This window comes from Pocillopora verrucosa, chromosome 11 (genome assembly GCF_036669915.1).
Source record: "Pocillopora verrucosa isolate sample1 chromosome 11, ASM3666991v2, whole genome shotgun sequence".
Taxonomy (NCBI): Eukaryota; Metazoa; Cnidaria; class Anthozoa; order Scleractinia; family Pocilloporidae; genus Pocillopora; species Pocillopora verrucosa.
Genome location: NC_089322.1, coordinates 13,767,633 through 13,793,084, shown reverse-complemented (window position 1 = coordinate 13,793,084; position 25,452 = coordinate 13,767,633). Strand labels below are relative to the sequence as shown.

Sequence of the window (25,452 nt, the reverse complement as noted above, 5' to 3'; positions counted from 1 at the left end):
AGCAGGCGGCAATGCTCGCCGGGGAATAGGCACCCTGAACCGAACCCCAGACAAGAGATCCAGCTTGCAGGCTTAAGAGACAGTGGTAGGAGGTGTTAGCCAGCGGCGGTATACTGCCGGCAACCAGCTTCAAGTGGAAATTTTATACTGGACTAGGCCTACTTAATCCTTCAGTGGTTCCAGTTAAGGGCCGAGAACAGAAGGGTTTGTTTCCAAGATTAGGGTCACCAATCAAGTTAATATCTATTCCATCCTCCCGAAAGACAAGCCTCCTCCGGATCGCTTCAATCTTTTCATTCTGAAAGAGCATTTTTCCTTAATGCACCTTTGTAAAAACTGAATTGTTACGAAATCTTAAAATCATGCCAGGGTACTTCATCCTCAGCTATCAATGTTTGTCTGAAAGACTGAGTCTTACAACTGAATATAATGCAACTTTTATTGTCATGATAATTTATGTTAAAAAGCATCATGAATTCATTACACCATTACACCCTTTTGAACCTCGTCATCTTCTTTGAAATGGCGTCGTAGCTTAAAACAATTGAAAGTTTAAAAACCGTTTCTGGCTCATTACTTCGATGAGATTTTTTTTTAACGAAACCCTTTTTAATTTAATTTAGTTCTTCATCATCTTCAACGATGGAAAACTGATCAATCTTCAGTGAACTACTAATGAGAATAAGGATAACCTTGCTGACAAGACAGCTTCCTGCAAAACAAACCAAAAAAACGTACGAATGTATAGCGAACAAGAAAGATCTAAAAGTTGGGCGATATCACTTGGAGTAAATATCCTGAAATATTTCCCAGTTCTAGCTGAGGCATACTTGTTCACGTGATGCGTTTAGACCAACTACCTTTATCACTAAGAGGTCACATAAATTGTCAGCTGTCCGCTAGCAGTTACTACAGCAACCTTTAAGCATTCTTTGAAAACTGCTTATTCTATAAATATTTTCATGATAGACGGTTCTTTATCTCTATTCTTTTCCGGTGGAGGAGAGAATAATGTTTTCATCAGCTGTCGTTTAAATCCTCAATTTTTTCCTTTAAACTATCATGACGATGGTCAACTGACCACAAAGGTGGCAGGTGACGCGGGCGCATCGTGTCCAAAAAGTGCTGTCTCCACATTTTCTCAAACTCGAGCAATTTTCCCTCTTCCCGGATCTTTTTCACGACTTCTTGCCCATGAGAGACATAATTCGAATTCTCTTTCCGAGTTTCCATTGTTGCAGCTTCTTGAATCATTTCAGGAGTCAAACTGGAGATCTTAAAATGTTCTTGGACAATGCAAGTGAGTTGTTCATGCCTGGCTGAAGGCAAGTTTTGTCCAGCATAGTTCAAAGCTTTTGCAGCTGATTTCACTTTCTTTAGATCGGGATCTTCCACGAGGCGGGCCACACTGGCATTTCCTGGCATGAAGAAAGACAGAACACAGAGGAGGTGAAGCAATATCAATACATTTTCAGGCAGAAGGGCAATGAAAAAGAATATAAATATTAGCTAAGGATATTGTTTGATTCAGCAGCAAATCTCTACATCAAACATCAAGAGAACTATATGAGAGATAGTGCTGAGAATTTATGTATTGATAGTGAAATGGTTAAGAATCTGATTTTCCTCTGCTTTAGTTCTTACCCAAAGGAGCATTGTACTTCCTTTCCAGCTCTTTCCTCAACTTGTCATCGTGAAACGCGGAAAGACGATGGCATTCAGAGCACATAAGTAACACATCGTGGGAATGATGATCTTTCAAGACTAGTGGAAAGTATCTGCGGTAGTCGTGAGGAACAATATTTTTCCTCAAATAACTCTTACTGCTACCACACACAACACAAATATTGTCTTTAAAATTGAGGTAATAAGAATCCTCTGACCCAGGCCTTCCTGAGGGTTCAAAGTTGAGCTGGACTGTGTACGGGTCAAGGTTTGTCAGCTTGCCTATAGAAAGTCAATGAAAAATCAAAAGTTAAGTTCGACACACATCTGCATGTACCCAGGCGCTCAGTTAAATCTAAGCAAAGCTTTTGCACTAATCATCAACTGTTTACACCCTAACATCAGTATCTATATTCACTATACTCTTATCCATACATTTTCTTTAGTACTGACAAGGAGAATTCACTGAACAATCAAAGTTTCTTAGGTTGATGATCATTTCCTCTATTTTCTTAATGAATATTCAGCAGTATTATTTTAAGGAAATTAAATTATAGTCACTCAAGTTTACTGGGTAAAACAAAATTCCACATGCATATGAAATTTGTCTTGTAAAAGGTATGTTGTGGAAAGCAAGTGAAAAATGTTATCCCTTCCAAAGACGGTTTTCATTTGCTTTCCGACTAGCTCTTGTCATCTACATGTGGAAAACTTGGACTCAAGCAAGCGCCACAAGAAAAAAGTTGGTTTTACTTACCAATTCCCTTTTCAATATACCAATCAGCCTTCTTGCGATCCAGAGTACACAACCTTGATCCATCAGGTGCAGCCAGCATGCAGTTCATGTATAGAGGGGATTTTCTAATGGTACCTCTTTTGTAAGGCTTCCTGTTATGCATTTCTGTCACGTTTTCTTGCTTTTTGCTTTTATCCTTGTCTGTGATACTTTCTACATTCTTAAATGATACATCAACAACTCCTTGACAGAGTGAACTAGCTCTTTGACAAAAGACTGAATCTTGTAGAAGAGAAAGGACTTCCTCTTGACGAAGGTATCCTTTGTCATCATCATGTTCTGACTCCAACTTTTTTAGATCTGCTGTAAAGGTTAAAACATCGAGCTCCTCTGTGTCAAAAATAAAACCATTGCTGTATTCTTTAAGCTTCTGATCAACATGATCACACTTTCTAGAATCACAGTATTGCATCTGGGAATAATTTTCTTGATTACCAACCATGCTGATGCTCTCTTCATGCAACACAGATCCAGAATGTGTGCTCAAACTCTTTTTCACATTGACAGGTTCCCCAGCTGGTGTGACTATAGATCTCACCATTTTTCGTGCATCCAGTTTAGATTTTACCAATCTAAGAAAAATATGACTCCCGACCATGGCATCATTCATTGCATACTCAATCTGCCTTCTTTCAAATTCATCTGCCTCCCAGTTGCTACAGCAAATTCTCCAATACTTGTCCATGGTCACACCAAGAACTCTCTTAGCTAAGGCATCCAAGCTCATCTTCTGATTTCTGTCAACAAGAGAGACAAAAGGCATTTACAACAATCTATAACCAGGAACACAGAGGGCAATGCTTCCTAATTTATCATTAGCCCTTTCACTCCCAAGATCTCAATGGTAATTCTCCTTACTGTCTGCCATACAATTCTTACGATGTTAGTTTAGAGTACTTGGTATTGGATCTACTAATTATCCCATAATTGATATTTTTCTTTATTCTCATCACCTACCTGCTTGATATTGTAAGGAGAGATTGTGTCTTGGTCACTTGTGGGAGTTAAAGGGTTAGCACACTCTATCTTGTTAATAGAATAAGAAGGATAGCAAATTTTGAGCTTGATAAAGAAATAGAGAAAGATGTCTTTTGAAAAAGTGAGGAGAGTTAAACCTTTCCATCTCAACATCAGGATGCATATTCTCCATACTGTTCTCTACACATATTTTAAGTTGCTGACAAGGAGAAAGTTGGTGATCAATTCCTTTAATCTCCTGATACTAATACATGATTCAGAGGTAATATTGTATGGAGAATTAGAGGTCAAAGGTTCTAGGGAGAAATTGGGACTAGGTATTTGTTTACATACCTAGACTGGACAATGTTCCCCTCTCGGCATCTCTGAATCACGTGTCTCAGATCCACACAGCCAGACACATCAATACCACACATCCCTGACAATCTCTTGGCATCGTCCATTATTCCAACACCGAATTTGAGAATGGTCTTATCTTCTAGAATGTCTCTTACTGATTCAGGCATTTGGCCATCCATTTTACACAAACGAATAAGGAAGCAATCAGACAAGGGTGTTGCAATCTGTAATAATGCAACCGGAGAGTTTTTCTGATGTTTAATACTTACCCACTCGCAATCTATTCCAAGAAAATTCAATTTAAGAGGATACTGTGACCTGTAGGATTGCAAGAGTTTGTCACATGATGCCACATCATCAAGTATGAAACCACGCATAGTCTTCGGTTTCGATTCTTGGTTGGAGGCGGAGTTTTTCGACGGTATTTTGCGATCAAACGTTCTATTTAACTGTTGAGTTGGACCAAGGAGAACAATGCCAAGGAACCATCTTATAAACATAAGGAGTGAAAGACTTACTGTTCCAATAACAGAATATAAGCGTGACGGTCTGACTTCGATTTCTCGGCCTCTATCAGATTTGGGTTCCCCAAGACCAATTTTACGCTTACTAGCGTTAGAAAGAGTCGTAAAGGAAGTGATAGTCGCGTTCCTTACTTTAGATGACTCCATTTGACCGATATAAAGGAAAATTTTAGAATACAAAGCTCGTTTACCGGCTAAAAAGCGCAGAATGTACATATTATGCCATTATCTACTAACGCACATGGCGGCCATAATCGTCACCAGTCTCAACTCACAGTTTACGCGTAGGATCATGGGGCCGAGTCGCGCAACTTTTCGGGCGACCCAAAATCTTCATGAATTTTGCTACAGTTTTTTATTATTATTATTATTATTATTATTATTATTATTATTATTATTATCATCATCATTATTATAATTATTACTATTATCACCATTATTTAGACTATGACAAAAGTTGGCCGAAGAAGGACTCCAGGTGGGGCTGGAATCAAAAGGGAGGAGTAATTATTTCGGGATTCCCAACGGAACCTTACTGGGATTTACCCTGGATTCTTGCAAGAATCTCTGTCGGAATGCTACCGAAATTTCCGTCGGGATCTTTTGTCGCTGGAATGTTACCAAGGTTGCCGCCGGTATCTCACCAGTTTCCCCCCTATCATTTAGCAGAAGGGTTCTTTCCCTACGGTGGGGTGCTGGCCTTTTAGAATCTCTACCCCATCATTGGTCTACTGTGTGGCCAATTATTTTTTTGGTAACACGGTAACAACTTCACAATCGCACATCCCATTTTTAACCCTCATCTTACCAAAATTTTTTTGCCCCAAAATCCTGAAAATTTGCGACACAATTCTTCTAACTTTTGAAAATGCAACCTCAACATAGTTAATCCAGTCGTGAAAATACGACCCCATTCAGCTGAACATCCCTATTATCCTATTGCTGGGAATTACCCTTCCCCCGCACTTTCACAAAAGAAGAACTTGGAGACAAGTTGCTTTGGGTCTTTTGTTCCATTCCCGACTTTTCTCTCCCAACTAACACAACTGGGTTCACCTTTGTAAGGTATCAATGATGCAGTTTAAAAACGACACCCTCGGGTTTTCATGTCTTTCCTTTTCTTTTAATAAGAAATAATACCGACTATGAATGCTAGATTTTCACAAAAGTTCATGTCACGTGCTAAAACTGATATATGTTGACAATTCTAATTACACGTGTATTAATCATCACACACCAATTTTATCCCTGTGTAAGCCATACGTTGACAGGAGAGAGGTGAAAAAATACATCATTAAACAAATTCTCCTATTCATTCAAAAGAATTTAAAGTTTTATCTCATCTTGGTGCTGGTTACGTGATGTCACCGTTATATCATAAATTACCGAGCCCTTGAAATAGAGTTTCATCGCAGAACTGACAATTCAACTCCAGAAACCGAAATTTAATCAAGGGATTCGTCTCAGCACCAAACATTTGAACACTAATTTCAAAACGAACCAATCAAAATCACATAAGAAAAAAGTATATTCAGAGAAAATGTGATAGTCAATGGTTTGATTTGGACACGCTTCTAAGAAAATACTTGTCAAATTTCGTGTTGCATTATAGTTTTGATTTATAAATAGACGTAGAAAGATTTTTCGGCTTCTGAACGAGTAGAAGGTTAAAATACGAGGGATATTTCATTTCTTGACAGTGTTTAAACTGCGAACAAATTTTTACAACCACTAAAACAACTTTCCAGTCAAAGGACACACCCGAAAAAAGATACTACTGGAGCATTTTTCGATTGAATGTCCAAAATCATTAGCCAATGAGAAATCAAAGCAAAAACAAGCTACCTGCTTTAAGCGCGGGTAAAAACGAATGCCCAACTCGCGGTTGTATTTAGTTTTGCATCTGATTGGTTGAGAGGATGGGACGCGAGTTTTCTGGACCCATCACACAGCAAAGCAAAGTAAAAGCAAAGTAAAACCAAAGCAACCCCAAATTACTTCCGACACTCAACTGAAAATTGCTTTAAGAGAACACCCAAACTTCCAGAGGCTTCCCACTCTCCCTATATTCTTGGTAAAAGTTTGTTCATATTCACGTCCTCAATGGATAATTTGAAAACGATTGTTTTCCTTTTCCCAAATTGTTCTTTATCCAGTTTGCACACTCTCCTCTTCTTTCTTTGACTGATAGTCAAGGATTTCTTTGTACATCAGTTCTGAAAGAAAACAGAAGATACTTTTGTAAACATGGGCAAACGTGTTCTTCAATGTTCTTCATTCCACCCTTAGAATAATCTCCTTGAAAAGAGGTCTGACATCAAATTATGATGTAAAGGAGCTAGGTAAAAGCGAAATTTTTTTTCATGTGGCTTGTTTTATATCCATGTCAATCTTCTCCATCTTCAACCATCTTCGTTCCGTTTCTTTATTATTTCCATTTTCGATGTTTTGCCATCCTCCTGAACCGATATTTTTTGGTTTCTCTTGCGAATAGGGTAACTTTGCATGTTTCACAGAATGACTTAAAATATTGAACTTGGTAGTAAAGTGTTTAATACCTCTCCATTTATCGGTTGGCCAGTCCTTGGCTTCAAACGGTACTCCATCAAATGGCTCACATTTTGGCTATCAAGGACAAGAGAGATATGTTCTCCTAGTACATCACTCTCGATGGCTATCCTTCTTCCAGATATACCACACTCAACAACGGTAGGTGTCAGAAATATAGATTACTGCCATATTGAGTGCTTTCCACTAAGTTAGGCTTAAATTAGTAATAACATTGGGCACTATGGAGCATAGCCAATCAGATTACAGGATCAAGTAGCATGTGTTACACAATGCTGAAATGTGATTGGCTGTGTCCCACATTACCCCTTTTATTACCAGTACGAGACCTACACTTCATTGTGTGAAAGGTATCTTGTTGTTTTGTACTCATGATTGTTTCGTAACCAAATTCAGAAAATACGTACCCAGTTTGAGTCGGTTAGTAGCCAAACCATCTTTCGTTTCGTACCAGTCGAAATGCCCTTCGCCCCCGCGCGTAAACAGATGTCGATCGTTGCGTGCGACAAGTAAGTAGGGTCAAGCGAGTAAGATACAGGCAAAATTATGTTAAGCATACTTGTGACCTTATTAATGATTATTTCCTAAGGCGAGGTAAGTGTGATATCCTTACTAGAACAGTCTATTGTTTACGCTTGACTTTCTTAAAAATAACAGCTAGTGGGTGATTTCTTTCCCTTTGCTATTGATGGTATGAAGTTCGGGAATTCTATGATTTCTAAATATTGAGTTTTGCTAAGATTAACATAAGTTTGAAATGTAAGTTCACTCAGGATGGAAAATCAATACATATATCTGGTGGAAATATTGTTTGTGTCTACCTTATGACTCCTACACCCCGCAGTTTCGGTTCCAGGCCTTACATTAGGTGGTCACGTATCAGAAATGGACGCCACGTAAACAAAACTTAGTTTATTTAGTTAGCTGGCGAAATTGCCATTTAAAATAAGGAACTGACACTACTTTTAACTTATTTAACATGGAAAACGCACTTTATTAGTATTGGTACGAAAAGACTCAACTAACTGGGTACGAATCGATCGAGCTGGGAACGAAACGACCGTGGGTACGAAACAAATGGTAACCCAGTGAAGCTTGTCTTCTTTTACACCTAGTTGCAAAGTAGATTGCCATCTAGGAGACCACTCCAGCTTTCTGGTTGGTTTATTTGTACCAAGTGGTACACACTCCTAACACCTGATTAGTTGTGTCCCATAGTGCCCGCTAATATTATTACCATTATAAATAAGGGACCTATACTTCCTTGTGTAAAACATGTCTTCGTTCTCACCTGGTTACAAGTGAGGCAGTTTATTGACCATGCCACAGAAACTAAGCATCATCACAAAGGATAAAAGCAAAGAGTTCTTACCAAGCATAATTCAAAGTTATATTCAAACCCAATACCATTTCCCAAATTACACAAATTTGCCTTTAGATTATTTTGAGTGTAGCTGAAAACTATTGAACCAAATAATATATCTAAACTAAGAACCAGGTTCAGCTAATATAACAGGGTGATTCAGTATTTATCAACTGAGTTGATAACGTAAATTGATCACCGTAAAGAGTTTCAAAGCTGACGTATCGAGCGTCAGCCCTTCGTCGGAGTGAATGGAGTCGTGTGTGTTTATATGCAGAAATTAAAAACGCTATTAGTGGGAAGAGTTGAATAAAAAGCGCTCGTTGATACCGTGGGGACTCAGTTGATAAAACCAAATTTCCCTGTTTTACTTTCCCACCGACGTAGCACCACTTACCTTCTTCACTCAGCTAATATAAGCTATGTGTAACCTTTAACCAAGTTCGATTATTTAAAGTAAACTATCCCAAGGAGCACAGAAAATCTATGGCATTTTTTTAAAATTTTTATGTCCACTTGAGAATTACCTCGTCCTCTACATCTGCATAAGTAGCCACGTAAGGATGTTCGAGGGCTTGTTCTGCTGTGATTCTTACCTCTGGATCGAGGTTTAGCATCCGTTCCAATAGATCTACAGCTGAATAAGGCCAAAAAATATAATGTTTCAGAGCCTGCAGAGTTGTATTATTTTGTGCATTTTCAGGCAAATAAATGCAAAAGAGAGGCGTCGTTTTCGCGCTCCTCCTGCATGTGACTTGCCTTTCACTCTCGCCTCACAATTACCTGTGCTTCCCTTAAAAAGGGAAAAAATCTTAAGCCTGTTTTGTAGGTTAGGTGAAAGTTTGATAACAAGCTTTTCTGATGATTCTGGCAGTGATGATGACATCCACAGAAACAGGAGTCCCAAATCAGATAGGCTGACACACCCAGTAGACCAAATAACAAAAGGACTCCCAGGGTGCTATCAGGTAAAGAAGAGATGTAGTGGTTTTGCACTGCTTGTCTAGGAGTCCTGTGTCACGTTATAGCACGCCTAAAAATTTGCATCTTGAACAGACGTTGCTATGATTTCAATTTGAATTTTATGTTAATCAAAATACATGTTGACTTCTACAAAAAATGAATGAATTCTGTTTGGAAATGAGTTGAAAGATTTGGTTAAAGATGTGTGGGGTAACCTTGTTTTACTACAGGTGGCAACCTTGTTTTACTAAAGGTGGCAACCTTGTTTTACTACAGGGGACAACCTTGTTTTACTACTGGGGGCAACCTTGTTTTACTACAGGGGGCAACCTTGTTTTACCACAGGGGGCAACCTTGTTTTACTACAGAGCGCAACCTTGTTTTACTACAGGGAGCAACTTTGTTTTACTACAGAGGGCAACCTTGTTTTACTACAGGGGGCAACCTTGTTTTACTACAGGAAGCAACTTTGTTTCACTACAGAGGGAAACCTTGTTTTACTACAGGGAGCAACTTTGTTTTACTACAGAGGGCAACCTTGTTTTACTACAGGGGGCAACCTTGTTTTACTACAGGAAGCAACTTTGTTTCACTACAGAGGGAAACCTTGTTTTACTACAGGGAGCAACTTTGTTTTACTACAGAGGGCAACCTTGTTTTACTACAGAGGGAAACCTTGTTTTACTACAGGAAGCAACTTTGTTTCACTACAGAGGGCAACCTTGTTTTACTACAGGTGGCAACCTTGTTTTACTACAGGTGGCAACCTTGTTTTACTACAGGGGGCAACCTTGTTTTACTACAGGGGGCAACCTTGTGTTACTACAAGAAGCAACCTTTTTTTTACTACAGGGGGCAACCTTGTTTTACTACAGGGGGAAATCTTGTTTTACTACAGGGGGAAATCTTGTTTTACTACAGGGGGCAACCTTGTTTTTCTACAGGGGGCAACCTTACTACAAGGGGCAAACTGTTTTACTTTAGGAGGCAACCTTGTTTCACTTCAGGAGGCAACCTTGTTTTACTACAGGGGGCAAACTTGTTTTACTGCAGGGGTAAAACTTGCAAAGGTGTTAGGGGGGAGGGAACTTACGCAGACCTCCATAAACCCTTCAACCTGATTTTGCTTGATCTTCAGTTGACCATGGACATCATACCTATCAAAAGCCATGCCTCCTAAAGGTACCTCATGGTAACATTTAATTTACTTGCAATAAAAGAGTCAATACATACATTTACATACCTTGTGGGTCAGCATAAAGAAAAAACTCTCTAAATGGTCTCTTTTCATATTCTGGCATTGATGCTATGTAACTTCTTGCCTGTAGAACACATAGAATGGTTAAGATCTACTGAATGTTCCAAAAAAAAACCAAATAATTTTGACCCATTGACTGCCAGACTGACTGATTGACTAACTGATTGATGCACTGATTGACTGACTGAGGGGCTGACAGGCTGGCTGACAGACAGAGTGGCTGACTGACAGAGTGGTTGACTGACAGAGTGGCTGACTGACAGAGTGGCTGACTGACAGAGTGGCTGACTGACAGAGTGGCTGACTGACAGAGTGGCTGACTGACAGAGTGGCTGACTGACAGAGTGGCTGACTGACAGAGTGGCTGACTGACAGAGTGGCTGACTGACAGAGTGGCTGACTGACAGAGTGGCTGACTGACAGAGTGGCTGACAGACAGAGTGGCTGACAGACAGAGTGGCTGACTGACGGAGTGGCTGACTGACGGAGTGGCTGACTGACGGAGTGGCTGACTGACGGAGTGGCTGACTGACGGAGTGGCTGACTGACGGAGTGGCTGACTGACGGAGTGGCTGACTGACGGAGTGGCTGACTGACGGAGTGGCTGACTGACTGACTTAACTGACTGACTGAACTGACCGACTGACTGATTTACTGGCTGACTGGCTGACTAGTAGATGGACGGATGGATGGGCAGTTGGACTAGCTGACTGACAATAATAATTTAGATCAAATCAACTATACTTACTGAATCACTGCTGATTTTTGCCAGGAAATCTTTACCAGGTTTCCCAACAAGTTTCATAATTCGTGTCAACTGATCAATATTTTTTAACAGTTAAGGCTCAGCAAGTTACTTATGTAACAATACATAAATAATCACTGGTTTGCAAGAAACAAGAAGACAAAGAAAAATTTAGGAGGAACTTGTTCATTAATCTTTTTATTTTCTTTTAAGTACTACCAGTGAAACAAGATCAACTTTTTTACTATATAAAAGTAAAAAGTAATTAAAAGGATATGATCATTCCCAGGAAACAGTGTTTCACCTGTCAGAAGCTCAGCCATGATGCAACCGACAGACCAAATATCCACTGCAAAGGAGGAAAACACCCTTCATTTAAATACTGAAATAAGTCTGAATACCATATTCTCTTGAGTAAGAGCCCACAATCTAATAAGCACCCTCCCCAGAGTAAGCCTTCACCCCAGAAGCCATAATGTCAAACAAGCATCCTTCTTAAATAAGCACTCTACCCCCTCCTCCCTCACTTCCTTCAATAGTATGAATACATGGAAGACCTGTTCCTACTGCCACTTTTATTTATAAAGTGGCACTTTATTTAGCTATATTTGTAACTTTTTAAACTTCAAATATGGTAGAATCAGTACAGGAGAACCGTTTCTTCTCTGTTAAGTCAATTAAAGTCATTTCTATCTCCATATCAGCTTTAAGCCTACATGAACAATGACATAGTTTTTGTTTATCTATTGAATATGGGTTATTTATTTAACGGATATTTTAATTAAACTCGTTTGTCCAAGGATGCGACGATTACTCGCTTTCTATGATCATGGAAAAGATAGAGCCAAAATAAGATACGGTCATTCTGCATTTCAAGAACTGGCGAGTATCGAGCGAACGTAAGATTGATACTTTGAACAGCCCGTAACAGAATGATAAACAAACAGTTGAAAGTTTTCCTTGGAACGTTAAACGGAAAGAATTTTTTTCAACGGATTAAGAAACTGTTTAAACGTTTTTGTTACAGCGTTAAACGGATGCAACTTTTTTTAAACGGATGAGCAAACCGCTTAAACGTTTTACCAAAAGCGTTAAACGGATGCAAGTTTTTTTTAAACGGATGAGCAAACCGCTTAAACGTTTTAGCTAACGCATTAAACGGATGCAAATTTTTTTTAAACGGATGATCAGCAAACCATTTAAACGCTTTCATGAACCGTTTAAACGGATTTAAACGGATAGTAAACGGTTTCACAGTTTAAACGGAAAAGCGTTAGTGTCCGTTTTCCCATGGAGGGTCACATTTACCAAAATAAAGATACAGTTCCTTGAAAGCAAAACTAAATAAGCACTCTCCTTTCAATAGGCACCCCTCCTTTTAGCATAAATTTTAAAAAAGCACCCAGGCACTTGTTTGAGAATACACAGTCTATGAAATAATAGAAGCACAATTTTTCCTCAGGCACTCTAACTCTGGGAAAGCCTTGACATGCAACTTCTCATCACAACATCCGACATCAGTCAAAGTGTGTTACCCTAACCCTGATATTCAACATTTTCTTTTTAGAGAGAGATGTTTTTTCATCTTGTCACGAGCATAGGACAAAGAAAATATTCTGAGCCCTGATGAGGAATTGAACCTCAGATTTTTGGATTCTGTGCTACAATGCTTTACCTCTGAGTCACAGAAACTCTACCGTGAGCGAGATCTATTACGAAGTTCATATGACACCCATGAGGAATTGAACCTTGGATTTTTTGGATTCTGTGCTCTGATGCTCTACCTCTGAGTCACAGAAACTCTACCGTTAGCGAGGTCTATTATGTAGTTCATATGACATGTATCCTGCATACTGCTAGGATCAGCAATGTTGATAGCCTCGTGCTAAATGTAAATAGAAACTTTGTCCCACACTCGCGATAAGACAAAAAACATCTCTCTATTTCTTTACTGCACTCAAAACTTTCCATCTCTCTTATTTTATTTATATAGAATAACTATTGAAAAAAATAGAGCAGTTCATCCACCAATCACATCGAGGAAAATTGCAGTCATTATGGTTACTATTAGCAGGGAAAATGTAGTGCTGTTTGAGGGGGAGGTAATTTATCAGAACCAAGCAGACAAATGATGAGAATAAAGAAAAATATCAATACAGGGATTTTTAGTGGATCCAATGTCAAATTCTCTCGAGAACAGTAGAGAGAATTACTGAGATCTTGGAAATGAAAGTGTTAAAAGAGTCATAAAACTACAAGCTGGACACAAACCTGTTTGATCATAATGCATCCAGTTGAGCATGATTTCTGGTGCTCTGTACCACCTTGTTGTTACATAACCTGTCATTTCCTCTGCCACTTTTCTGGCCAAACCAAAGTCAAGAATCTTAAAATGGAAAAAAAGTTATTAGGGCATGTCTTGACAAGCCTCAAACTTTTTTATCTCAAAAACCATAGCAAGTCATGCCGTTACTGTAAAGAAATGCACCTCAAAACAAACAGAAAGCTAACTGATCACTCCTGAAGGGGTACAAACACTGAAAAACAACAACAACAACAACAAATCTAATTTTGAAAATTATTTCTTGAGCCTTTTTTCTCTCTCATTTGATATTGGAACAGCCTTCAGTGGGTCAAAATTAAAAGCCACATGGTTCTGTGTTTTATTTTTTTTTTCTTGCATGTAGTTTCCATCCTGTTACAGTATCCTATTGCAAAATTAAATTAAATGATCCCCCTCTTCAAAAAAATAACAATAGGTTGGTTTTATCAACTGAGTTGATAATGCTAATTGGCACTGTGAAGAGTTTCTGAAGCATTAGCCCTTTGTCAGAATGAATGGCAAAGGACTAATACTTGAAAAGTCAGCTCTGGAGACTCTTTGCAGTAGCCAATTTGCATTCTCAACTCAGGTGATAAAATCAAATTATCTTGTTTTTTTCTTTTAGTGTTTGTACCCCTTTAGGAGTGATAATTTAGCTTTCCATTTGCGGAGTGCATTTTTCTTATCATAATACCCAGCCAATAAAGATCTTGCAATACCTCCCACTGATGCTGCAGCACAATTCCTTTAGAAAGTTACCCCTTTACTCACTAAAAAATACATCCTTTTTGATTTGTAAAAAAAACAATACACCATACATCAAATCACATATCTTTTTAGTTATAAAGTGCAGCATTTTTTCAAAGAAATTTTGCCTGGTCACCCTTGAACTGTCTCAGATTTGGGGTGCATCTTATAGCCAAATATTTTCATGCAAAAAAATTCAAGAATGTCCTATTTTCTAACTTTAACCTAGTATAAAACAAAAGATAAATAAATAAAAAGCTAGGAATATTGGTTATTGACTTTACTCGACTTGGTGGTTCTGAAAAGAACCATTTTATTTATACCACTGCAAGTATATGTTTTATTCATTTCCTTGCCTTCACAATCAGTCTCAAATTTCATTGTTAATAATCTTCTCTGTTGAGGTTGCATCTTATAACCAGGTATTAAGGCTAAATTTTCAGCTTGAAAGAAACAAGTTCAAAGTTTCAGGGTGCATCTTATAACCAAAAAAATGTGGTAAATAAAAACACCTCTAAGTGGTTTTACCTTGAGTTCACAATCCTCATTAACAGCTATATTACTGGGTTTCAGATCCTACAATCCAATAAAAAATTGTGAGCAAAGAAACATGTACACAATGGACTCATTTGAAGTCATTTCTCTTGTTGTGCAATATAGCTTGGCTTGACACTTAACTGGCTGACATTCTATTTAAGTGATCTAAAAAAAAACCCACCCTGTGAATAACTCCAGCTGAATGGATGTACTGAAAGGAAAATTAGAACCATTAATGACACCTCATCAGATTTCTCTACACACTTTCAGAAAAAGCTTATTTAAGTTCTGTAGCAATAGGTGAGAGCATATGCCACACCCACCATGAATGGCTTTTTTTTTCACACAAAGCCATGCTTCACATCATCAAATAGGTTTAGGTTTGTCATCATGGTAAATAACACTTTCAAAAGAGAAATGTGATTGTTGTCTCCCAACATGGTCACTTTGGATATGGATTGCAACATTTTGACTGCATACTGCTAGTCTGCTTCAGACAATGAGTTTATATATATATATATATACAAATCATGGAGATTGCAAAAGCAGAAATTATTTTTTGCACTTAGTTGTCCATACCTTAAGCCCTCTCAGTATCTGATAAACAAAAAACTGAACATGTTCATCAGTGAGTTTCTGACGCTTAAGAAAGCTGTCCAGATCAAATCCCATCAGAGCAGTTACCATATATCTGTTGGTTAGAAGGAAAACTGGGAAAGTTAATATGAAATCTAGAAAAGCCTGTCTCAGGTTGTTTAAAAATTCCAAAGACCATTATAAACAATTGTCTTTTTACATGACAATAACTAATTTTGGTGTCCTTGAACCCTTAGCTTTCACTCCTAGGAGTGGCCAGAAATAAATTTGCCTTTAAGTTACCTCTTTCACTCTAAAGATCTGATTGTTAATCCTCCCCTAATATATAATTGCTCCTCACTTCCTTGTTAATTAGTGTCAATAATTTAGTGCTAAATCAAGATAACAACTCCTAACTGCCTGATGAGGTTGAGTTTTCTCTTTACCTCTCTGCTGGGTAATGAGAGTTACATGTTAATCACTTCAGAGGGTTTAAACCCTTAACACCCTAACATCAGAATCTATATTCTCCATACTCTACATGTTGTTTTTGGTACTGACAAATAGAATTCAATTGAAGATCAAAGCTTCTTAAGTTGGAAAGCATTACTGTTATTCTAGTGATCTTAGTGAATAATTCAGTATTGTTACTGTAAGGAGAAAATAGATGCTGGTCACTCTTAGGGTTTAACCCTTTAACTCCCACACGTGATTAACTTGTAACTTCTCCCTATAATATCCATACATTATCCAGTAAACAGGTAATGAGAATACTCAGACTTATCAAATAGAAGTTTTCAACTGGATCTAACACTAAATTCTTGTAACCATTCAACAAGGGATTGTGTAGCAGCCAGAGAGAAGAATTAAGAATCAGATCTTGGGAGTTAAAGGGTCAGAGAGTGAATGTTAAGGCAATGAACTTTACGTAAGATGATAAGAAGAAAGAAGAGTTTGATTAACCCTTTAACTCTCAAGATCCCATTACTCAAATAATTAGTAATTCCCCATACTGTCTGCCATACTGTCTGCCATACAGTTCCTGTGATGTTAGTTTGGAAAATTTGGTATTGGTTCAACTTATACTGTAATTTCCGGCCGATTATCTGTGGATAATCTGTTAAATTTTCCACAAACAGTCGTTGGTGCGTGTTGTAGGAAGGTGCGGGTTATACGATAATTTTCAAGCTTCTGATATGGTTTTAAAACTATAAGCAGGAAAAAAACAGAAATGATAAAATCCACTAAAGATACTCTTCAAAAAACATGTGTAATAATTCATTTATTTTGCACAGATTGCTCATTATTATAAGAGACTTAAATGCTCTTGATGAAAGCCAATGCAAATTTAAAACCTACCTACAAAACTCTATAATAAAGCTTTTATCTTATTTGTACTCTTACTTTCTTATCTTGTTAATTTTACAGCTTGTTTCTTTGTTAAGTTCAAAAAATCAATTCTCAATTACACGGGAAGTAAACTTGAAAATAAAAGAATTTGATTGTGGAAAAGCTGGCTTCAGAGCAATTCACACAGAAAATGATGCTGACATGTTTGTTTTGTGGCACTGCATAATTAATGGTGCAACAGAATATTTGATGCATCAGTGAAATTTTCTTAGCTAGCATTACCTTGAGTTAAAGAGTATTTTCCCATTTCAAGTGATTTCTCCAACTCAGTAGATCTCAAGATATTGATTTTTTTGTTGAAAACAGATTTTTACAAGTGGTATCATTCTCAAGGAAACAGCAAAGACAAAAGGTGTGAAAATTTACTAACTGCACGCTAAAGATTTCATGTTCATGACAAAAACAATGAAGGAACTTTGTGTGAGTTGCTGATTTTCTTTTGTTTTTTGGTGCAGATTATCGGCCAGTGCGGGTAATCTGTTAAAATTTTTTCTTGTTATTGCAAAAATGACTGATGTGGGTAGTCCGCCATGCTGGTAGATGGACAGAAATTACAGTAATCCCTTAACTGATATTTTTTCTTCATTCTCATCACCTGTCTGCTTGATATTGTTCTGATAATGTAAGGAGAAATTCTGTCTTGGTCATTTGTGGGGGTTAAAGGGTTTATCACCCCATTCACAGACTGAGGTAAAATTATTAAAAAATGTATAGCAGACAAGGGAGTTGTCTCAATTATAGAGAACATATTCCATAAATTAAAAACATGCCTGGGTAATTGTCAAATAATTTTCAAGTCATAAAATAGGTTATGGTAACTCATTGAGGAAAATTTTTAGAGAAATAAAATTGTTTGTCTCACAATGTGGTCACTTCAGATGTGGATTGTGACATTTTGATTGTATACTGCTGGTCTTATTGACAGGTGATTTTTAGTGTGAAGAAGACTAGCAGAATCCAGTCCAAATGTTGCAATCCACATCCGAAGTGACCACATTGTGAGACAAACAATTATGTTTCTCTTTTGAATTAATAATGTTTCACTTACACATCTTGAAAACTTTCAAATGAAATATTTGGAGTAAAGACATCAAGCAAACCAATAACCTTAGGAGAAAAAAAAAACAGCAACTAAGTTAAAATGTTGAAAGACATAGACTACAATCTGTTTTATAAAATATTGGTGTCACCCTGTGGTATTGTTGTAAAAATAATGATTCAAGTGCATGAGTGAAAACGAAAAAGGAAAAAATTCATTTCAAAAAATGAGAAAATTGATAACAAAATGTTAGTTTGCACTGAACACTAACATTATGATTACATAATATAAAATAACTCAAATTTTGACTTGCAAATATTCTTTTTTCACAAAATCATTTTCATTGCAGCTCATCTGCATGAATTATGTCTTTAACTGCATATCACTCACAAGTCAAAATATAATTTATTTCATGTAATTGATCAGATTCCATTAGAAGAATGAACAACCCTCAAAAATTTGCCTTGGCACCAACATGTGGCTTCTTAGCTCAGTCTGCAGGGGCACCTAACTTAACCCTTTAACTCCCATGAGTGACCAACACAGAATTTCTCCTTACAATATCAATACAATATTAAGCGGGCAAGTGATGAGAATAAAGAAAAATATCAGTTAGGGGATTGCAAGTTGATCCAATACCAAATTCTCCAAACTAACATTACAAGAACTGTATGGTGAACAGTTAGGAGAATTATTGAAATCTTGGGAGTTAAAGGGTTAAGTCTCCGAGAAGCATAAAATTGTCAGGCTTCTTTTAAATTAAGGAATTTTTTTTGATCGAAACAAAATTCTCCAAACCAACATCATAACAACTGTATGGCAGACAGTAAGGAGAATTACTAATGAGATCTTGGGAGTAAAAGGGTTTATAGCAGTTGACCTGGGAGGATTATTTTCAAACATATTTCAATCATAGTGACATAAGTTCTACACAATAAACCTACATTTTCATGATTCATATGACGAAGAAGTTTCAGTTCCCTGAAGGATCTCTTTGCATGCATTGTGGTTTTAAAAGGTCTTGAGAGTTTCTTGATTGCCACTTGTTTACCATTAGAGGTGTTTGTAGCAGAGCTGCGGGAACACAATTAAACATCATTTACAATTAATTTACAAACTGATTTATCATTTGCATTAAAATTAAATGTACTATTCAATTTTTAACTCTCCATTGGTTAAAATGTATAACAGCTTTAAGTTGGAACTCATGACAAACATTTCCCCATATAACTAAGATTAGAAGCCAGCCTACATGACAATTTTGCTCTGAACAGTGTTTTGGTAGGTTAAAGCAAGAGTTGAAAGAAAGATTTCTGCACAACATCATACTATTCAAAGGTAAAGCATTAGTTTTGAAGTTTATCCATTGTTTTTGTTTTTGTTTTCTGTTAGCAAATATTAGTATCCATGATGAAGCATGGGGTAATGTGGAAACTTTGCCGCACTGAACATTGAGAAAAGTAAGCATATTTACATTAAGTGATGAATCACACAAACAGCACTGAGTATGTTTGTAGGGGAATATACATAATGGCGTAATATGTGACTAACACAGTCCATAGACTGTACAATTTTACACGACTATCTGCATAGGTTGATTAATCATAATAATTTATATATCATTGGTGAAAAATTTACATCATATATATCTCTGACTGGAAGAAATTACACCGTAAGTTACTGGTGTAAAATCTTACAGTATATACATAACCAGCTGGAAGAAATTACACCATAAGTTACTAGCATAAAATCTTACAGTAAATACATTACCAACTGGAAGAAATTACGCCATTAGTTACTGGTGTAAAATCTTTCAGTATATACATTACCAACTGGAAGAAATTATGCCATAAGTTACTGGCATAAAATCTCACAGTATATATATTACCAATTGGAAGAAATTACACCATTTGTTACTGGTGTAAAATCTTAAATATCATATTTTATCGGCTATAAGCCAAGCTGGTAACTTTTAACTCTTAAACTTAAGACAATTGTCTTCACACACAAACACCAAACATCCAACAATAAATCGAGACCCATTTTTTAAAACATATAAGAGCTCATGAAAAATTTTAATCACATTTAGCTTTTAAAATATGTAGAAATGAAAGAACAGGTTAATCATCCAACAGCACAGGCAATTCGCTTGAAAAGCAACATGAAATCCTTCCGCACAGAGAAGAGATTAGCTTCACAGTCATGTTGGCGGTCACTGCTGATGGCAAAAAGCTACCACCAAAAGTTACCCTCAGAGGCGTACAAAGCCCGAGAGACTTTGTTGTTCCAGACTCAATTTGTGTTTCATTCCACAAAAAAGGATGGATGGATGAAGCTAGTAAGTTCACAGTTCTGTGTTGTTCATTTGCTCTTTTGTTTACTTGTGTTTGAAAGGCATATGCCTTATTGATGTCTTTAAGTGAGGTCTAATCAATTGTTGTATTTTTTTCTTTGATTATAGGTGTGAAGGAGTGGATTCATACCTGCATGCCAAGAAACCCTAACTGTTGAGCGATCATTGTTGGTTTGGGACTCCTTTCGTGCCCATCTTACCGAGTCAGTTAAAGAAGTATTGCAGCAGCAAAATATCGATGTAGCTGTTATTCCCAGTGGCCTAACCCCAGTTCTGCAGCCATTAGACAAGTGCCTAAACAAGCCCTTCAAAGAGAGTATAAGAAGAGAGTACCAGTCACAGATGATAATGGGCCCCTTTGAGTTTAATCATGCTGGGAAAAATAGAGTGCTGTCAAGCAACCTTGTTCTAGGTTGGATAAAGAAGTCTTGGAGGGAGATCCCAGAGGAGATGGTGAGGAAATCATTTCTTACTAGCAGCATCTCCAATGCACTTGATAGCACTGAGGATAATGCCATCTATGAAGAAGAGCCAGATATTCACACTAAAGAAAATGAGATGGATGAAGATCGACTTTGATACAGAAAGTGAAGATGAGCCATAAGCTGACATCCTTGATCAAAAAAAACCAAACAGCTTCTTTAGGAACCAACACATATTAAAAGTTAATGACCAATAACTCTTGCTTTTTTTTCTTCGTCTCACTCATCTTTTATGTGAGTATATGTGCATTAATCTTAGAAAATGTTGAAACGTTATGTGGCTGGAGATGTGATCTAACACATTTTGGGTGCAACTAAGACAAGAAAAGAAGTGTCATTTTTGGTCAGTTTTTGTCCCGTTTTTATGCAGATTTGGCAGTTTTACTAATACTGAGTTACAGTAATTACAAAGTTTGTAGTGCAACAATTGTATAATAATGATTACTTGTAATATAAAACATTTTTCCTTTTAATTTCTTTCAATAGCTCAAAACATATTTACAGCTCAATATGCACTTTGTACAAGTAAAGAAATATGTAGGATTAAGTTATGGAATACTAATCATCCTCCACATCAAAGTCAAAGTCATTTCAAAATGGCTACCGTGTTTACTGTTTAGCGACCTTTAGCAACTAGCAGTGAAATGCGACCTCCTGAAAATCTACCTTATCTTTATGATAAAACAGATTTGTTTTACAATAGTATGGAGCTGTGCGGAAATTTTACCGAATGTTGGCTTCTGAAACTATTAGAGTCTTCATTGACTTGGGAATCACCTCGGGATGAAGTTGTCTTAAACAAACCAGCAAATTTAACATCGCGCGATTGAACAGCTGATCGGTCGACAATAAAGGATGATGTATGTAAATATAAACTTACCGATTTCTGTACACTCTCTCGAAACAAAGAAGCTTGTTATTTTTTCTCTAGCCTTCTCTCCATCATTTTGATTTTCCACTGATTTCCGCTTTGATATTCTTGATTGCAGAGAACTTTCTCACTGGGTACGCTATAAGTTGCTCGCACCACGTGCTCTTCAAGAGACGAACTCGCACGATGGAATTTACGAAATACGCTGAGAAAATCGGAACAGAATCGCGCCAGAGTTGTAGTCTACGTTGACAGTTTTCAGCCAATGCACTTTTAAAAATGCTACTCTATGTCTTTGAGTAACTTCACGTACATTTTACGTTCTTATCTGTCATGTTCGCTTACTGTTTTCTAAGCGCAAATTCAAGCTACGCTCGACATTCTCTTACCAAAAGTAGAATCATTTTCTGAAGTTTTATCTGACCAAAGTAGCCGGCGCTTGAGACGCGAGTAGCCGGCGAAAACGCCGACCGCTAGAGCTTCTGGAGAGCACTGGACTAAAGATATCCGTCTATTGGCTGAGTAAAACTGATGAACCACGCCGTTTTTAAACGCCATCTAATGAACAGTTGCTCTATCTAAGTACAACACTTGAGGTCACACCTTTGGCATAAGATAACATAGGTTGTGTTTTCACTAAACCACTTTTCTAGCTGAACATTCTTTCTAGGTGTTTGCTTACAGACCGAAATTTACTAGTTAAACTTGACATCTGTTTTCACTGTGAAATTTAACCCGAAATTTAAGCCGTTTACTCAAAAGATTCAAAATTACAATAGCGCGCAGCTTTGAAAAAATGGCGGGAGACGAAGCATTTTTGATGACATCTCTTGTATATTGATTCTCGCCATATTTCCCCGAAGGAGATGGCGTTTCTTTCAGAGGATACGACTAATGTCTCGACAAATGGAGAGGATGCGACGGATTGTTGGAAAGAGAAACTATTACGAGTGAATTCGTCTGTCATTTCATAAGCACTGTTTACAAAGTTGGCAAGCATCTGTCGGTACGGGCAATGTGATTGGCTGCGGCATTTATCAGGACGAGTTATACCATCTCGCGAGGTAGCATAATTTTGCGGGAATTTCCGGTCATAAAAGCGAGATAATCCCTTGTTTTTTTTATGTCAAAACAGCTTGCATTTTTAACTCGCTAAACTCAAGACGAGTTGTTTTCACTGTACTTCCAGACTTTTCCGACTTCAACGAGTCAAACTTGTTCTAGTGAAAACACAACCGTAATGACCGAAATTGCTATACAGGCGTTACGCTCTCCTGGGAAATAGTGCGAGGCACGTATGGTGGCTAATGTCATCGAGGAAAGTGACGTGAGTCCACCGCCAAAATCTACACTTAATAGTAGGTTTAAACGATGCAATTTCATCGCTTGCTACAAAGTATGTAACTAAAATTTTGGAATACTCTCTTTCATACTTAAGAAGGTTCGGATGTCTAATAAGTCAGCGCTTCAAAGGTAAGACCTTCACAGGTATAACCTGGCAACAGGCAACAACGAGTCCACTTGGTTTGTGGATGATACATCCTGCATAATTGGTTGTATCGGATCAAATCTTTTGGTCTTCTAGAGATTGTGATAGTCACATATTACGCAGTTATCTAATTACTATGTTTGTAGTTGTCGAACGCACCTGGTCCTTTTTTCACGAAGGATTCAAACATCGATGAAGCCTCTCGGTTTGAAAACGCTATCATCTCAAAATTCCCAAAATCAGTCATCAAACTACTGGCAGACAACCCTGTGGGTTTGAGGCCGCGTGACGTCACTTATTTAATACGCCTATTGAACTCTTAAATCGTTTGTAATTTGCGAAGGTCGATCTCGGCAAGACGCAATTGATCCCGAGAAACATTTCATCCCCAAAATCCGCTTAATGACAGTCAGTTAAATAAAGTTCACTTGCCTTTGTTTTTCTGTGATCAATTGCGTCTTGCCGAGATCGACCGTTGCAAATTACAAACAATATAAGAGCTCAACTCGCGTATCAAGTAACTGACGTCACGTGGCCTCAAACCCACAGGGTTGTCTGCCTGTGATTAAACCACAGTACAAGCCTCAAATCAAAGATTTTATGTACGATCGAAGCAAAATCCTATCTGCATTTTAACACTCTGTACTCACCAAACTTGTCCATACGCACCAGTTCCAATTGGACTCAGGTCTTGATACTTCTCAGGAACTTCCCAAACGGTTTTATTTAACTCCTTTCTGTAGTAACCGGGCGGAAGGTCAGCCATAACCACTGAGGATTAAATATTTTAAAAGGTTTCGCTTTCGCGAGGACTCTACGTGACTTCAGGTGGTTCGAGGCTAATGCGCAAGTATCTACCTCTTCCCTTCGCGCACACTCGTCGTTAGTCTCGTTCTCAGTGTCTCTCTCGTTATACAAAATAGTACGCTAGGTATCATTCATCATGGCAGACGGAAATGAAGAAAGCGAAGACGGTGAAGTAAGTTTTAAGAAGCCTTTGGAACTCTTCAAGCAGAAAAAAAATAGTGCGCATATGTACACCAATGGTTAGATATTCCGAGTCGTGATCGCCTTATTGTCTCTCCAGTTGGCGAGTATTATGTGGCCTGAGTAAGCGTTTTAGCGAAGGTCTTCGTTTTGCATTTTGAACCTGCTTTTTCTACATAACGAAGGCCCTATATTTAACGTATATTTCAACTTATCACAAACTATAGCGACGTTTCAGGAGTTAGCGTTCTTCCCCAGGTTTTTTTTTCCAGTTAGTTAACGTGGATCTTCGGTTTTAATTTGGTATGCAGCCTTCGGTCTTCGTTTTGATTTGTAGTTTCCCTAATTTGAATATCCACGGCCATGTACTGCCATTAGGAAATACATTACGCATAATTGCCTCAATATTTTGGCTGGACATCCAAGGCCATCTAAAGGTTTGCCGCGAAATGGACATATCTCGGTGGAAAGAATTGCATTCTCAAACCTAGCACAAAAATTCATATCTGATAAGAGGGTCTCTAATAGGTTTTTCGGGAGCCGGGATCCGGGATTAGGCTCATTTGAAGGCCGGGATCTGGTAATTTATGGTAAAAGTGGGATACGGGATTTCTATTATGAACAGGACGCGGGAATCAGCGATTTTGGGGAACTTTAACGAACCGAGAACCGGGATGTCCGTTGACGAGAATTCATGAAGAAATTGACCTTCTCAGTCATGAAAAGCACCAGGCGTATAGACTCTAGCATTCAAGAGGCGGTCGGGCTGCTCAGGGACACTGTTCAGTTATTGCGCGGGAATGAAAATTATATCAGAAGCGAAGTTGCCAATTTATCAAAAATCCTCAATGGCCCACAGGGTAACGTGGCATCTAAGACTGCTACGTTAATTGATATGCTTAACGACCGATATGATGCTCTTGACTTGTTGAGTTACTTTACACTAGATGCGAAGAATATTCACTCTGTTGTGCATCACAAAGATAAACTTTTCGCGGTGTTAGATTACCCAAGAAACTTTGGAAATGTAGCCTAAAAAGGCTTAATGAGGACAACCTATTAAGCGGCGTGCTATTTTACAAATCCAAATTCTTGGTATCTTGTGCCCGAACATGCCAGGATCCTGTCGGCCATACTAGTAATTCAACCGTTACCACCTGTGCCGATGGCACCACAGAGCATACGGAAGATGAGGGACTGGGCGTAAACATTTGTTGCAGCAGTGCGTCAGCGCTCTGTCAGACAGGAAACAACAATGGCAAGAGCTGGAACTTCCCGTCGTACCTCTATCAGAGAGAAATTCAGCCGGTCGAACTGGTCAGCCTCGAATTGCTCGGGCTCGAGGTGTCGCGGAATCAAGAGGACTGTATACTTCTTTGTTTTCTAAACGCGTTTATTTTCTTCCATCACTCCTGACAATCTGAACATACTAACACTCT

The 25,452-nt window shown here is 38.0% G+C and overlaps 2 protein-coding genes across 8 annotated transcripts; both read right to left on the bottom strand.

The window, feature by feature from the left end:
• Window positions 1–425: 425 nt before the first annotated feature.
• On the bottom strand, window positions 426–4,555 carry LOC131794598 (exonuclease 3'-5' domain-containing protein 2). Of its 4 annotated transcripts, none has more exons than XM_066158624.1 (5): window positions 4,540–4,555; window positions 3,773–4,002; window positions 2,423–3,198; window positions 1,645–1,947; window positions 426–1,418 (listed from the first exon to the last, which is right to left on the bottom strand). In XM_066158624.1, the coding sequence occupies exons 1-5, from the start codon at window positions 4,552–4,554 to the stop codon at window positions 1,021–1,023; spliced, it is 1,722 nt and encodes a 573-aa protein (XP_066014721.1). In that variant the 5' UTR covers window position 4,555; the 3' UTR covers window positions 426–1,020. The 4 variants fall into 4 exon arrangements, with proteins under 4 accessions (XP_066014721.1, XP_066014720.1, XP_058968113.2 ...); XM_066158623.1 differs by lacking the exon at window positions 4,540–4,555 and adding an exon at window positions 4,297–4,530; XM_059112130.2 differs by lacking the exon at window positions 4,540–4,555 and adding an exon at window positions 4,297–4,426 and having other exon boundaries at window positions 3,773–4,096.
• Window positions 4,556–5,418: 863 nt separating this feature from the next.
• Window positions 5,419–23,815, bottom strand: LOC131794599 (mitogen-activated protein kinase 14-like). 4 transcript variants are annotated; one of them, XM_066174338.1, is made up of 13 exons: window positions 23,677–23,815; window positions 18,776–18,905; window positions 17,841–17,899; window positions 15,386–15,497; window positions 14,988–15,017; window positions 14,798–14,845; window positions 13,471–13,585; window positions 11,477–11,548; window positions 11,203–11,282; window positions 10,440–10,518; window positions 8,761–8,870; window positions 6,861–6,927; window positions 5,419–6,518 (listed from the first exon to the last, which is right to left on the bottom strand). In XM_066174338.1, exons 1-13 carry the CDS (start codon window positions 23,790–23,792, stop codon window positions 6,451–6,453), a joined length of 1,086 nt encoding a protein of 361 aa, XP_066030435.1. In that variant the 5' UTR covers window positions 23,793–23,815; the 3' UTR covers window positions 5,419–6,450. The 4 variants fall into 4 exon arrangements, with proteins under 4 accessions (XP_066030435.1, XP_066030436.1, XP_058968114.2 ...); XM_066174339.1 differs by lacking the exon at window positions 23,677–23,815 and adding an exon at window positions 23,186–23,289; XM_059112131.2 differs by lacking the exon at window positions 23,677–23,815 and adding an exon at window positions 21,547–22,444.
• Between the last annotated feature and the right edge of the window lie 1,637 nt (window positions 23,816–25,452).